The sequence below is a fragment of the Microplitis demolitor genome, chromosome 4 (assembly GCF_026212275.2).
Source record: "Microplitis demolitor isolate Queensland-Clemson2020A chromosome 4, iyMicDemo2.1a, whole genome shotgun sequence".
NCBI lineage: Eukaryota > Metazoa > Arthropoda > Insecta > Hymenoptera > Braconidae > Microplitis > Microplitis demolitor.
The window spans coordinates 16,422,227-16,438,417 of NC_068548.1; the positions used below are offsets into that span (position 1 = coordinate 16,422,227).

A 16,191-nucleotide genomic window follows, 5' to 3' on the forward strand; every position below is an offset into this window, starting at 1 on the left:
TTTTATATTAATTATTCAGTATTAATTCCGGCAATTTACTTGCAAAACCTAATTGTAATTCAGGCAATTAACTTGCGATATTCTGTACATTGTTGGCAATTATCTTGCAATTATATTTTATTGTTTAATTATTAATTTCTATAAGTAAAGTTAGCTTAAGTAACTATCACTGTACGTACTGGCGAGATCCTCGTAATATAAATTTATACTGTGCTACACATCTCTCTACATTACACCCAGCGTTTGCATTTTCTTGTAAGTAATTATTATTATTATTATTGGCAATAAACTTGCACATATTGTTAATCATTCATTTTACCTACTATTTGTTCATCTTATTCATATCCTATTTTACTGGTAAGATCCTTCAATAGTTTAATAAAAGTATCATTAATTAAGTAAGAATTGATAAGTTCGTCAACAATAAGAAATCTATTGATAAGTCATAAGCCGTGAGGTAAGTTAGTGAATTTTACATACGTTGCCATGTTTGAATAAGTGCGGGTCTTTGCTTTGCAAGAACCCCAGCCCACTGCTCTGTCCAAGTAAAATAAAAATTTGTTAGAGGCCAGCCTAAGCCAGGGTTCAACCCGCGAATTCTGGTGGCTGCTGGTAAAAATCGCGAAAGCGAAAAGCGATTTGTCTCAAACTTTCAGAGCAATGTTTAGAGGCTCAAAAAAAATGCAATCTGAGAAACAAAAATTTCTAAAGAGTTTTTCGCAAAAACATTAAAAAAATTTCAGAGTCTTGGAGATTCAGCGCTTTGGAGATTATCTCCAATTGCTGAGTCCCTTATTTCCTCTGCCTAGAGACTTTCAGTTGATTGACTCGAGGTAGCAGAAGCAATCATTCTGTCAGGAAAAAAATTGCTAGAGTTTTTATTCCGAAAGAAATTGAAAAATTTCAGTCTTGAAGATTCAGCGCTGTGGAGATTATCTTTGATAGCCGAGCCCCTACTCACATATGCTCAGAGACTATCAGAGCGTTGTCTAGAAGTAACGAAAAAAGACGCTATTTGAACAATAAATTTCTGAAGGCGTTTTCGCGCTAATTTCAAAAAAATTCCAGTCTTCGAGATTCAGCGCTATGGAGATTATCTCCAATTAACGAGTCCCAACTTATATATGCTCAGAGACTTTCGACCGATTGTTAAGAAGTAAAAAAAAAAAAATCTACAAAAAAAAATAAAATTTTTGAAGACATTTTCGCCCTAATATTAAAAAAATTTCAGAGTTTCGGAGATTTAGTGCTGCGGAGATTACCGCTAATTGCTGAGCCCCTACTCATATATGCTTAGATACTTTCGAAGAGTTATCTGGAGGTAGAGAAAAAAAAATACTAACTGAAAAATAAATTTCTGAAGACATTTTCGCGCTAATATCAAAAAAATTTCAGAGTCTTGGATATTCAGCGCTGTGGAGATTATCTCCAATTAACGAGTCCCTTATTTTCCCTGCCTGGAGACTTTCAGTTGATTGTCTTGTGGTAGCAGATGCAATTATTCTGTCAGGAAAAAAATTACTAGAGATTTTATTCTAAAAGAAATTGAAAAATTTCAGTCTTGAAGTATCAGCGCTGTGGAGATTATCTTTAATTCCCGAGTCCCTACTCATATATGCTCAGAGACTTTCGACGGATTGTTAAGACGTAGAGAAAAAAAAATCTACAAAAAAAATAAAATTTTTGAAGACATTTTCGCCCTAATATCAAAAAAATTTCAGAGTTTCGGAGATTTAGAGCTGTGGAGATTACCACCAATTGCTGAGCCCCCCAACTCATATATGCTTAGATACTTGCAGAGAATTGTCTGGAGGTAAAGAAAAAAAATGCTATCTGAAAGAAAATTTCTTAAGACATTTTCGCGAAAATGTTAAACAAATTTCAGAGCCTTGGAGATTCAGCGCTTTGGAGATTATCTTCTATTAACGAGTTCCTGATCTCCCCTGCCTGGAGCCTTTCAGTTGATTGTCTTAGCGTAGCAAAAGCTATAATTTTATCAGGAGAAAAATTACTAGCGATTTTATTGCGAAAGATATTGAAAAATTCAAGAGTATTGGAAAATCAGCGCTTCGGAGATTATATCCAATTGACGAGTTCCTTATTTTCCTGCCTGAAAACTTTCAGTTCTTCCTCTCGAGGGAGCTAAAGGAATTATACCGTCAGAAAAAAAAATTATAGAGATTTTTTTGCGAAGGAAATGGAATAATTTTAGTCTTGTTGATTCTAATTTTTTTTGTATTTATCTTATTGTGTTCTCCATTTTTTTTTTTTTTTACTTCTTATGTATACTCTCCATGAGCTATACTACTTTTGTGAGATTATATAAACTTTAAAAAATTTTAATTAACTAAAACTATTAATTTGATATCAATAACTTAGTTTATAGGAGATATTAATTCCAATAGATCAACGATATTATGTTGAATTGTTGAAAATCTCTAACAACGATGGCGGCGTTACTTGTTTTAATGTTTTTACTTACCATTGGATTAAAAAATTCGTTAAAAAAAAAAATCATGATTTATTCATTTGTTATCTCTGTTCGCATGTACTTTATTATAAAAAAAGCGTCAAAGGTCAGATTTTTTTATTCTTAACAAGTCGCCATTTCATCAACGAGACTAAGTCCCAATAAATTGAAGTCTGGAAATTTCCAGTAAACTATTTTAGAAATCGTCAGTAACTTGAGAGTTAAAAAAAAAATTGACCTACAGTTCGTACTCAAAAAAGGTAGAAATCTCGCATTCTTTATATAAACGGGTCGCAATTTCGTCTTTAAGGCCGATCCCCGATCAATTAGGGTTTAGAAATTTCCGGTTAACTATCTGGAAGTGGTCAGCGATTCAAAACTTCATTTAAAAAAATTTTGCTTTAGTCTGTTCGGAAAAAACTGTCGAAATCTCTGATTTTGTTTTTTAACAGGTCGTTATTAGGTCTACCAGGCTGAGTACCACTCAATTAAGGTATGTACGTTTCCGGTTATTCATCTAGAAGTCTTGAGCAACTGAGACTTCTTTAAGAAAAAATTTGGCTTGAGACTGTGCAGAAAAAAGTGGGAAAATATTGGATTTTTTATTTTTAACAGGTCGCCATTTTCTCTAGGAGGCTGAGTCCCACTCAATTAAGGTGTAGACATCTTTGGCTAACTATCTAGAAGTCGACAACCAATTAGAACTTTTAAAAATAAAATTTGACTTTAGTCTGTAGAGAGAAAAGTGAGGAAATGTCGGATTTGACATTTCTAATAGGTCGCTATTATGTCTAGGAGGCTGAGTCCCGATCAATTTCGGTGTAGACGTCTTCGGTTATTCATCTAGAAGTCGTCATTAATTTTGAATGTCTTAAAAAAAGATTTGGCTTCAGTCTGTGCAGAGAAAAGTGGAGAAATGTCGGATTTCTTATATTTAGCTAGATGTAATGTGGTCTAGGAGGCTGAGTCCCACTCAATTAAGGTGTAGACATCTTCGGCTAACTATCTAGAAGTCGATAACCAATTAGAACTTTTGAAAATAAAATTTGACTTTAGTCTATATAGAGAAAAGTGGAGAAATGTCGGATTTTTCATTTGTAATAGGTCGCTATTGGGTCTTGGAGGCTGAGTCCCACACAATGAAGGTCGAGACATCTTTAGTTAACTTTCTAAAAGTCCTCAGTGACTTATTACTTCATTAATAAAGTAAGTTAAATAAAGTACTGGAAGGACCGAAAATCAAAGGATCGCATCCTGTCAACTGGACAGCTGATTTGCAAAACGCCTTTGATGCCGCTAAACGATCTCTCGCTGATGCAACACTCCTCGTGCACCTTAGAACCGACGTAGATTGGCCAGTTTTTAACGATGCATCAGAAATCGGGATCGGTGCCGTCCTCCAGCAAATCGTAAACAATGACTGGCAGCCGCAGACTTTCTTTAGCCGGAAATTACAGCCGCCGATCCAAAAATTATCGTCCTATGATCGAGAACTACACGTGATTTACGAAGCCATGAAACATTTCCAACATATTTTTGAGGGTCGACACGTAACGATCTACACAGATCACAAACCGCTTCAACACGCATTTAAACAGCGTACGGAGAGAGCTTCACCATGGCAATTCCGCCGTTTGGATTTCATCGGTCAATTTACGACTGACATTAGGCATGTGTCGGGCAACGACAATATTGTCGCTGACACATTGTCACGAGTCGAAGCAGTGTCTACTGCCATTACATCGGAAGAACTTGCCGATGCACAAAAGCAAGCTCTCGATCTTCAACAACTGCTGCAACAGACAACCGCGTTGCAGCTTCGACGAATCAATTTCGACAACAGTTTAGCATTGTACTGTGACATTGCGTTAGGTACAGTGCGACCTTACTTTCCAGGACCGCTGAGGAAAAAAGTGTTTAACTCGTTACACATGCTCGCTCATCCTGGAATTAAAGGATCACGTAAGTTGGTCTCTAAACGATACATCCGGCCATCGATTCATAAAAATTGCCGGATCCGGCAGGTGATTCACGTTCATCAGGTATTCAGGGCGGCCAAGGTCCTAATCTAAGGTCAATAATCAATGGGCGATAGAAATACACACTCCCGCCTAATTGTTGACCGAGTCAAAAAGGTGCAAATCTAACATTTCCATCCTAGCATGAATTATCATCCACAAGTAGATTATTATTCACCATAATTGTTGCAACCAACTCAGAATTTTAATGCTTATCCACATTTTTCTCGGTATACACTTCGAGTTGAACCTTCTGAACTGCTCACATTCGGACCGCAGTCAGTCAGCTTATGGTTCAAATCAGTTGAATCCACATTTGCAAGCAAAACTAGCTTGTCACACGATGCGAAATTCAGCGCAGTCATACATCTGGATCACGAGTACCTAATGGCAGTGGAGCACATTATTGAGAATCCTCCAGTCACAAACAAATACAAAGCATTAAAAGACGCATTAATTAACAAATTTGGTATGTCACAAGAAAACCAGTTCCGCACGCTCATATCAAAACTCACAGGAAAACCGTCAGAATTATATGCACAAATGTGTCGCTATGGAAACAACCTGGACGAGTCATTCATCATAACCTTATGGATGGAACTGACACAGCTAGCTGATAAAGTTATGGAAGTTATGGAAAAGCTTCATCAAAGTCAAGATCAAACCCAAACTCTGGCACAACAAATCCAGAATCTTTCTACCGGTTCCATGCGTTTTGATCCTCGGACAAAATATCCCCAGATAAAATATTCCCAGACAAAATATCCCCGGACAAAATACCACTGTGCAATAATCAATATTTTTTCAATTCATATTCTGATAAAAAATATTAAACACTTAAATATTCTCAGGTAGTTTACATAATGAAAATCGAATCAACAAATTATTACAAGAATATAATATCATGATATTTTTATTATATTACGCAAGTTCAACATAATAAAAATATTTTTTTATTATTATTGTTATCAACATTTATACTTTCGAACTTATTCGAAAATAGACCAACACATTTGCTTGTTATCGTGCTGTGCCCTTATTTCATGAATTTTCTCTGGTTTTATTCGAAAATAGACCAACACATACGCTTGTTATCGTGTTGTGCCCTTTTTTCATAGATTTTGTGTATGTGTATAAGAAAATAAATCCATACGAATGTATGGAAAATACATATATATATTTATGAGTTTTTTCACAATTTCTATGTGCAAATTACTAGCAGCGTAAAAAATTAATTAATGATCAAGAGGATATTTTATTAAAAGTTCACCTTGTCTTGGTAATATTTTATCATCGAGATATTTTGTCTGGAGATATTTTGTCTTGGGGATATTTTGTCGGGGATTTTTTTTCCGGGGATCAAAACGCCTGCTACCCTTTCTACGACGATGGATGAGTTCATCAACCAATTCAGCTCACGACAGTCACGTGGAAGATCGCTTAGCAATGAATCTCGTCTTCAATCTCCAGGACCTAATTCAAGGAACAGTAACCCAAAAACCTGCTTTTATGACCAAAAGTTTGGCCCAAAAGCTAATAAGCGCAGCAGCCCATGCATCTGGGCAAGTCACTTGTCTACGCAGCAGGGAAACGTGCAACACCATCAATAGACGCGGCAACTGTTGGTGGTTCGTCAGACTCTCGCCGCTTATTTATCTAATACTCAGCCTTTCTTGTTGACACTGGTGCTGACATTTCGATCATTTCTCTGACTAACGTGGATAAACAAAGAACTACCAATCTACTACTGTACGGAGCCAACCATGGTACCATTAAAACTTTTGGAGAAAGAGCTCCTACTTTAAATTTTGGTCTACGTCGGCCAATCAAATGAATTTTCAGCGTAGCAGATGTGCCTTACCCAATCATTGGAGCTGATCTAATCCACAAATACGGTCTCATCGAGAACCTTTAGGAAGGTCAGTTGGTTAATCCAGACACCGGATGCAAATCCTCAGGTACGTTCGCTCATGCTCCTATCAATCAATTACGATCATATCAGCTGATTCAGAATACACAAATTTACTTAAAAATTATCCGGAGTTACTAGAAAGTCCATCTAATTATTCGGCTGCTAAGCACTCGGTCAGACATCACATCAAGACCACTGAGCCTCCTTGTGCTCAGAGAGTTAGACCACTACGTCCAGATCGGCTTAAAAAAGTTAAGGAACAATTCTAACTCATGCTAGACCTGGGATGCATTAGAGCATCTACTAGTCCTTGAGCTAATTCGTTATACATGGTACCAAAATAGAATTGGGATTGGCGTTCTTGCAGAGACTTTCACAAGCTACATGACAAAACAGAAACAATTGTAACCCGATATCTCTACTGCAAGAGTGTACGGCATTCCTTGGTGAAAAAAAAAATAGACTCCAAAATTGACATCAAGCGTTCATTTTATCACGTGTTGGTGGCGGGAGAAGATATTCCTCAAACAGCCATAATAACGCCGTTCAGCCTTTTCGAATACGTCTACATACCTTTTGGACTCCCCGTTTAAAAATACTGATTGAAAAGAATTAAAAATAATGAAATTCGGATTCTTTTCATTAATTTCAATTCTTTTGTTTGTATATATAGATATACAGTAGGGTGGACCGAAAATCCTTTTTTTTTAAATTCAAATTATTACTAGCGAAAATATCGTTTATAAGGCTTAAAAAAAAAATCTGTGCGAAAGGCAAAAAATTTAGGCAGATATCTTAGGCTCGCCAAATGAAGTGAAAGTTCAAAGTCGGAAAAAAAATCATTCAAGTACTTACTTTGATAAGAAATATGATTCTCTACAAAAAAGGTTCTCTGACAAAATTATGAAAAATTGATAGATTTGAAATAATGACGATTTTATATCAAAATTTTACTTTTTTTGCGATCTCCATACTTTATAACGATAAATAATAAAAATGTAAGTGTGTTTCTTATTGGAAATTTGATTCTCTACGAAAAAGGTCCTCTTAAAAAATCATGTCAAATTGAAATTTTCGGAGGTAATGACGGTTTTATGTCAAAATTTAACGTTTTTTGCTATATCCATACATTTACCGGTGAATTATAGTAGTTTCAGTTTGTGTCTTATTGGAAATTTTATTCTTTACAAAAAAGGTCCTCTGGAGAAATAATGTCAAATCAAAATTTTTCGAAATAATAGCCATTATATTAAAGATACTAATGTTTTTTAATATTTTAATATTTTTTTATAGTGAGTATACCCATACAAAAAAAAAGAATCAGTCCATTCCTGGGTCATGAATGGCTGCCAATTTTAAAGCATCGGCCGAAGATCGGCTAAATATCGGATGATAATGATATGCCAAGCATGGTAGTCGCAAGCATTGGCCAATCATGGCAATCAGTCATCGGCCAAAGCTTGGTTTCAAGATCACTCAATCAAACCGTTGGCTACCAAATGGCGGTTAATTTTGCGCCGTTTTTATAAGCAAAAACACAGCTGCCAATGATTCACCATGCACGGGCCAGTATAATTAGCCATTTATTGGCCAATCATTGCAAACCAGGCATCAGACGATCTATGGGAAAATTTTGAAGCTCGGCAACATTATATGGGTAGTGATTAGTTGTGAATAAATTTTACAGATCATATAATTTTCCATGAACAAGATCTCAAGAAGAAATGAAGTCTAATTTTTTGTTTCAGAGATAATATCAATTTTATTGAACATTTTAGCATATCTTACTTTATTTATATTCTCCATAGAAAAATAATTTGATGGAAAATATAAATAAAGTAAGATATAAAAAATCGTTCAATAAAATTGAAATTGTCTCTGAAACAAAAAATTAGACTTAATTTCTTCTTGATACCTTTTTCATGGAAAATTATATAATCTTTAAAATACATCCACAAATAATCACTACTCAATATAAAAAAAATATAAAAATATTGAAAAACATTAGTATCTTCAATATAATGGCCATTATTTCGATAAATTTCGATTTGACATTATTTCTTCAGAAGACCTTTTTCGTAGAGAATCAAATTTTCAATAAGAAACACACTCACATTTCTATAATTCATCGTTATAAAGTATGGAGATCGCAAAGAAAGTAAAATTTTGATATAAAATCGTCATTATCTCAAAAACTACCAATTTTTCATAATCTTGTCAGAAAACCTTTTTTAGTAGAGAATCAGATTTCCTATCAAAGTAAGTACTTGAATGAATTTTTTTTCCGACTTTGAACTTTCACTTCATATGGCGAGCCTAAGATATCTGCCTAAAATTTTTGCCTTTCGCACACATTTTTTTTAAGCCTTATAAACGATATTTTCGCTATTAATAATTTGAATTTAAAAAAAAAGGATTTTCGGCCCCCCTCAATATACAGTTTACATGGAGTAACCGCTTCTCAATTCTTTTTAATCAGTATTTTTAACCAGGGCTTCGAAATGCGGCACAGACCTTTCAACGTCTCATGTGTGAAATTCTGCAAGGTCTCAACTGTGTGTACTTCTACGTTGACAATGTCCTCTGTACGACGAGTTTTCAAGCGCAGTTTAGTAGTCTATTTCTAATAGTCCCATTACAATTCAAAATTATGAAAAATATTTTCATAAAATTTTCGAAAAAATTGAATAAAAAAAGTTCTATGTACTTGGTGTGCCTATAAAATGAAAACAAAAAAAAAGAATATCTTTCAATTTTATTGGAAATTAATTTATATGCGGAATCAATTTTAGAAATTAATTTTGCTTGAACAAATTCAGTAACGCACAGCAAGTTACATTGAAATTTTTTTGAAATGTTATCAAGACGTTCTCCATGATTTTGAACCAAATTAGGTACTTGGTATTTTTTTGATTTGATTTTTGTTGTTTGTAAAAAAGAATTCTTTTTCACTTGTAAAAAATTTTAAACGTGTACTTGGCGCAATTTTATACAGAGATTCGATTTTTTTAGTAGGATACATTCATGAACTGCGATAGTGTATGAAATCTTTTGTGTGAATTTATCAATTGACATAACAAAATTTAAAACCTCAAATCAATTAATATGTACTCATGAGCCTGAGTTAAACAAAACATATATAATTATTTAATTATCAGCTTATTATAAACAACGGCAAAGAATCTTTTTGTAGTTTCACTTTTTTTCTATTCCCGATAGAAAAAGATTTTGCATATTTATATATAATTATGTATGAGTTCATATATAATCAGATCTGAAAATTGGCCAGATCTGATAATATATAATCATATATGATTAGATATAATCGTGCATGAACGAATATAGTCATTTTTAAAAGCTCATTGAAAATATCTGAAAATTATTAATTAAGTAATTAAATTAGGATTTATTGTCTTTATTAATATAAACGTTGGTTAAATTAAAATTGAAAAAAAAAAAAAAAAATTACAATCAGTTAACTATTTTTGTACTAAAGGGTCACCCATCCAATTATTGATCCACGTCGATGATGCTTAACTTTGGTAATCGCTGGATGGTAGTCTGATCCTCTAGTTTGTTATGAACTTACAATAAAGGAAAGTTTCTGGTATAATTTAACTCAAACAATCAAATTGATTCATCCTATTTAAATAGTGCACCTAATGATGAATTTAGTTTTGTACATAAATTACAATAGAATTCATCAGATAGATATAATCAAATCTTTTTATCTACAAACTTATAAATATCCATATTTAAATCGACATCGATATATACTTTTGAATTGCTGCCGAAACCTTTGAATATTTCTCAAGTAATGGGGATTTAAGTTTGATTGATAGTTGACAATGTAAAAATTTAATAACATTAATATTAAAATTGTCACATTATGTTATATATATATATATATATATATATATATATATATATATATATATATATATATATATATATATATATACTCATGTAGGGGAAGGGGGCGCAATAGGGGTAGGTAAAACGGGGTACCCCCAAAATTTCATAAGAGAAAATTTTATTTTTTAATTATTCCAAAATCACTTTTGTAAACATAATTGAGTAATATTTTAAATTTTTCTGTTAAACTTTTTCAAATATCGGCTTTTAGTCAAAAAATGTTGATGGCTTTTGATTTATGATAAAAACTAGTAAAAAATTTTTTTTCTGCTTTTGCATCCAGTGATCGTGTAAGATATAATGCTTCGTTATGGAAATTGCTCACAAAAAAATTTAATTTGATCAATTTTTTTTAATATGCAAAAATTTTTGTTTGGGCCTTTTTTAGGGGATACTCTATTTTGCCCGCCAAAGTGAAAATTCTTTGTTTCAACGGCAACGGAAATTCTTGTTTATTTACTTCGCATATTATTAAAAACAAAAAGATTTGGCGTCTTTAAATCCTTGGAACCATAGTATTTCCTTAAGTACCCCGCTTTGCCCCCCCCCTTATCCTTACGTCATTAAATATTTATAGATTTCATATCATTAAAGCCTGATTAGATCTAATTATGTATAGGTTCATTAGGGTGATTCAAAAAATAACAAATTTTTTTTTCTTCTCTCAAACGGGTTTAAAAGTTTCATTTAGATTTAAAAAGACGCCTGTCAAAATTAGAGCTCTTAATGTTAACATTAAGAGGTTCAGCATTGCACTTTTCTATTTTCCATAAGAATAACATGGAAAAATTTTTTTTTACATGTTCTGATTTTTATAACTAGCTAACGATGCATCATAGGAAAAATCAACAAGCATGTTTTTGTAGGAAATTGAATACTCTACAAAAAAAGTCTCTTATCATTTTTTGATAAATCCATTTGGTCAAAAGTTATTCGAGGTTGAAGTTAAATTTATATGAAATTTTGAGATTATTTTACTTTTCCGGCAAAACTATCAGACTTATCACAAAATATCATAGGACCTTTTTTATAGACATTTTTATTTTCTACAAATTATTACCCATAAAGTTTTTTCGAATTTCGCATTGTTTTCTAGTTATTTCCATTTTAATCTCAAGCTCATAAAAAAAATAGTATAATCTTCTGATCGATTTTAAGAACTTGAGATTAAAATGATAATAACTAAAAAACAATCAAGAATTCGAAAAAACTTTGTGAGTAATAATTTATAGGGAATAAAAATGTCTATGAAAAAGGTCCTATGATATTTTGTGATAAGTCTGATAGTTTCGCCGGAAAAGTAAAAAGATCTCAAAATTTCATATAAATTCAACTTCAACCTTGAATAACTTTTGAACAAAGGGATTTATCAAAAAATGATAAGAGACTTTTTTTGTAGAGCATTCAATGTCCTACAAAAATATGTCTGTTGATTCTTTCTATGATGCATCGTTAGCTAGTTATAAAAATCAGAACATGCAAAAAAAATGTTTCCATGTTATTCTTATGGAAAATAGAAAAGTGCAATGCGGAACCTCGTAATGTTAATATTAAGAGCTCTAATTTTAACAGGCGTCTTTTTATATCTAAATGAAACTTTTGAACCTGTTTGAGCGAAGAAAAAAAAAATTTGTTATTTTTTGAATCACCCTAAAGTTCATATATGATTGTATATAATTCCATGTATGACCATGTATGATCATATATAATTCCATATATGATTATATATAATTATATATGATCTTATATATAATCACATATACTCATATATACTTATGTATAATCAGATAAAATTTTTTTTTATCGGGTTATACAGTTGGATCCGTCCTCCTGCAATGTATCGATCTACTTCGAGATCTGCCACAGTATCCACATCGTAATCATAATTCATTGAACTAAATTCAACAGTATACATTTAAATGTTTACTACTAGACATATGTAAATTTAATATAAAGTTACCAAATAGTTTTGTTATTAAGTTCAAATTGACAATTTGAATAATTATATTTACCAATAACAGCTTGTATAAATACAATCTGCGGCCTTGGAAAAAAGCGGCACAAGTGGTTTTGCTTTATCACCACTTACACGAGATTCAGCAGCCATTCTTTGTTTACAAACTAATGCGAGACCTTATGCAACTGTAATAACTTTTTATAAATTTTAAAGCTGTAGTTAAATTTTATTTTCACTCTACTACATTGATGGCAATAATCATTTGACTCAACATATTACAAGTAATAACAAAAGGTAGTTCGCGACTAATCTTATGAAACATTACAGACGCGTTTTCATTTGTTTCTCTATTCGCACTCAACTAGATAAACGGTACTATCTCTGTTGCACTTGTACATTAAATAGGAACTTTGTCCAAGCTTTTCTCGTAAACAAATGGAAGTTATCAAAAAATTCAAGTGCACTTCGCTAGTTCGTAGAGTAAAGCATCGGGTCTGTGTCTTTATTTTGCGTTTAGAGCTTTTATTTCAGAGAAAAGCTCGGACAAAATTATCTGAAAACCGTTCTTAACATGCACTAATAAATTATATACATGTCTTTGTTATAGCAATAAAACTTGTTTTTTATTTACTGACTACTTTACATCTCGTCACTTAGAGTAGTTTCAATGAGTACATACTTACACATTACAATACACTAACCACACTACCAAACTATTGGTGGCTATTCCTTTACACAAGGTTACTAGAATAGGGAGGTTGAGACAAGTTTATGTCGCTGGTCCTTTTTTTTATTGCATGCCATTTTTTTGTATGAAAACACTACCGTAATATCGTGTGTGTCTGTAGCATTTCAGAGCGATGGTTAATCGTTCCGTGATTTTTAATACCGACAGTAGTAAAAAGTTCTCCAATTTTGTGACACCTGTTAGATGTCGCTACTTTAATACTCAAAAATTTCATATAATTCTTTAAAAAATTACCCTGATAGCACGAGTTGATCGTGAAAAAGTTGGTCATTCATTAGTTTCCGACCAACTTGACGACAAGTTGTCAACAACTTTAGATTTTGCAACTTTTGGCTACAAGTTACCGCCAACTTTCTTAGAAAGTTGGCGCCAGTATGGAGCCGCAACTGGAATGCAAGTTTTTGAGGAAATTGAAAGTAAACTTACCGTCAACTTATGATCACCAACTTTTGCAAGCAACTTTTGCAAGCAACTTGTGTCACCAACTTTCTCAGAAAATGTCTATCAACTATTGGAGGTACCAACTGTTGGTGGTCAACTTAGTGTCCAGTTGCGGCTGCAAGTTTCTCGTCAGTTTCTCGCCAACTTGGCTATCAGGGTAAGGAACCTCGGGATCATGTATGATAACTGACGTTCTACATGACTTTAATATGATGTAAAAACTTGGCATTATATTGATGTGAGTATAAGTCTTGTATGACGCACAGTTATAACTTCCCTAATAGCCACTTTAGCTTGAAATTGACGGTAATTTGATGATGAAATTACCTGAAATCTGTTGCTTTAATTTGCAGACAATTTACAACAATTATTGAAAATAAAAATTTACGGTTGATTTTTCTTCAATTTAAACCAATGGAGTTGCTCGTCCAAAAGTTGATATTCATTAGTTTGCGACCAACTTGTCGACAAATCTAGCTTTTCCAATTTTTGGCTACAAATTACCGTCAACTTTCTGAGAAAGTTGACGGCAGGGAAGAGCCGTAATTCGAGAGCAGGTTTCTGAGAAAATTGAAGGCAACTTTCCGTCAACTATGGATTGCCAACTTTTGCCACCAACTTTCTCACAAAGTGATTATCAACTTTTGCGGCCAACTTGGCGTCTAGTTGCGGCTGTTAGTTGGACGCCAGTTTCTCGTCAACTTGGCTATCAGAGAAGGTAAACTTTTACGAAAAAAAAAAACAGTCAGTAATGTTCATTCTTACCATTTCAGAAGGTAAGCAAATTTATACATAAAATTGTCTACAATTTGACGGTAAGAAAATACCTAATAATTTTTCAAGTCAAATTAACAAAAAATTTGCCCGAAAATTGACAACTTTTTTCTAGTCAACTTTTGAAGTGAATTTCCATTCTAATTCAAGCAGTAAATTTGCGTCAAATTCAATAGCAAGTTGTATACAAATTGTCGTGAAAAATGGAAAAGTCCGAAGTTGACAGAAATTTGACGAAAAATTCAACAAAATTTTTGTACAGTAAACTTTTGCTTAAGTAAACTGTGCTATTAGCAAATTCAACATAAATATATTTAATTTGTTAACATAAAGATAACATTCTGATTCTTATATGTCAACATAAAAAAGTTATCAACTTGTTACTTTTTTGGTGGCAAACAGCTAATTGCTATTTGCCAACGAAACGTTAGAAAGTGTTATTAAAAATTTACCAAAATGTTGACAAAATGATACCATAAAGTTATCTTTTTGAAACTTAAAAAAGTCAACTTTTTGCTGGACATTAGTGGTGATATTTGTTGTCTTTTTACATTGCAAAATAAATGGTAACATTTTTTTGTTAACTTTTTCGATACATAAAAGTTAACATTTGGTCACTTGGGATATATATAAATAGAACAATTTCCGTACACGTATCAAGTTGAATAATTGTTTTTTAAATAATTTTAATATTTTTACATTTACCATGTAACTTTATGTAAACTACTGAAATTTTTATTGTTTTATATTGTACTTTTAAAAAGTAAATTCTTAAATATAAGTATAGGTTATATGTTTGCCTGCTGTAACAATTCGAGTACAATTTTTTTTGTATAAAAGTACAAAAGTATTTCAAAGATCTGTGAAATTACATATATCCATAAAGCAATTTTTTTTTTTCATTTATAATTATTTTTTTCATGACAAATGAATTAGAGGTGCATAAAAAACAATAACTGTATATCATAAGAAATGTAAAATAAATAATGCATGAAATTAAATGATCTTATTTCGTTATTTTAAACCGGTAGAACCAAATCCACCTTCTCCTCTTTTAGTTGAGTTTAATGATGAAAGTTCTTCAAGTTCCGAATACTCAATTTTTTCACAAATTAATTGAGCCACTCTATCACCGGCAGCAATTTTGAAATTTTCGTCACTATGATTAAAAAGTACGACGCCGACGTTACCTCTAATAAAACCAAAAATATAATAGTTTATGTTTATATTTCTAATGTCATCAATTATTGATAAAATTATTAATTACCTGTAATCCGCATCAATAACTCCAGCACCAACATCGAGGTGATGTTTCCAAGCAAGTCCTGACCTTGGTGCTACTCTACCGTAAGTTCCTTTAGGTACTTCAATTTGAATGTCGGTCTTAACTAATTCTTTTCCTCGAGCCGGGATTACATAATCATAGGCACTGTTTATTAAAAATATTAAAAAAGTAGTAATAGTAATAATAATAAAATAAAAATAAATGATTGCGTTTAAAACATAACCAACAGATATTTTACGTACCTACGTAAATCATATCCAGCAGCTAAGGCTGATCCTTTTATTGGAGCAAATGCTTTATCAGTAAGCTTCGCAAATTTTAATGTGCAATTATTATTTGACGACATTTTTTGATACAATTAAGTTAATTTTAGTTTTTAAAAATTTTCAACAACGCATGAGTTGGAATGAGTATAAACAAAAGCATTAAATTGGCGGGGTTTCATATTGAAGAGCATGCGCGATCAGTGCAGCCAGATCGCGGACGAAAAGTTCCCCTTCCCAAGCACCGTTTAAGCTGTGAGTGATGCTAAAATGATGCGAAAGAAGGGGAACTTTTCGTCCGCGATCTGGCTGCACTGTGTGCGATGCATCTTCATATATTGTAGCAAAAAAAAAAAACAACAATTTTTTGGCTGATTGATTATTGACATTTTGCTCAGAGTATTTAAT

The 16,191-nt window shown here is 32.5% G+C and overlaps 2 protein-coding genes across 3 annotated transcripts in view; both read right to left on the reverse strand.

Moving 5' to 3' along the window:
• The window catches only part of LOC106694176 (protein N-terminal glutamine amidohydrolase), a 36,118-nt gene extending 23,071 nt beyond the window's left edge, over positions 1 to 13,047 (reverse strand). Inside the window, exon 1 of one of the 2 annotated variants that reach the window (XM_014444488.2) lies at positions 12,328 to 12,440. In XM_014444488.2, the coding sequence (XP_014299974.1) occupies positions 12,328 to 12,422 (95 nt within the window). In that variant the 5' untranslated portion in view covers positions 12,423 to 12,440. Of the gene's footprint in view, positions 1 to 12,327 lie in introns of both variants that reach the window. The other variant, XM_014444489.2, reaches the window with a different exon arrangement.
• Positions 13,048 to 14,210: 1,163 nt separating this feature from the next.
• Positions 14,211 to 15,982, reverse strand: LOC103578703 (deoxyuridine 5'-triphosphate nucleotidohydrolase). The gene is made up of 3 exons (XM_008559861.3): positions 15,763 to 15,982; positions 15,503 to 15,664; positions 14,211 to 15,427 (listed from the first exon to the last, which is right to left on the reverse strand). Exons 1-3 carry the CDS (start codon positions 15,864 to 15,866, stop codon positions 15,250 to 15,252), a joined length of 444 nt encoding a protein of 147 aa, XP_008558083.1. The 5' UTR covers positions 15,867 to 15,982; the 3' UTR covers positions 14,211 to 15,249.
• Positions 15,983 to 16,191: the final 209 nt, after the last annotated feature.

What these genes read in the sequence shown, in the direction of transcription:
- LOC103578703 (XM_008559861.3), bottom strand. Translation starts at nt 15,866, where the DNA reads ATGTCGTCAAATAATAATTGCACATTAAAATTTGCGAAGCTTACTGAT. An exon ending in GCTGGATATGATTTACGTAG is followed by an intron (nt 15,665 to 15,762) that starts GTACGTAAAATA and finishes TTTAATAAACAG; the next exon opens with TGCCTATGATTATGTAATCC. An exon ending in GTTATTGATGCGGATTACAG is followed by an intron (nt 15,428 to 15,502) that starts GTAATTAATAAT and finishes TGGTTTTATTAG; the next exon opens with AGGTAACGTCGGCGTCGTAC.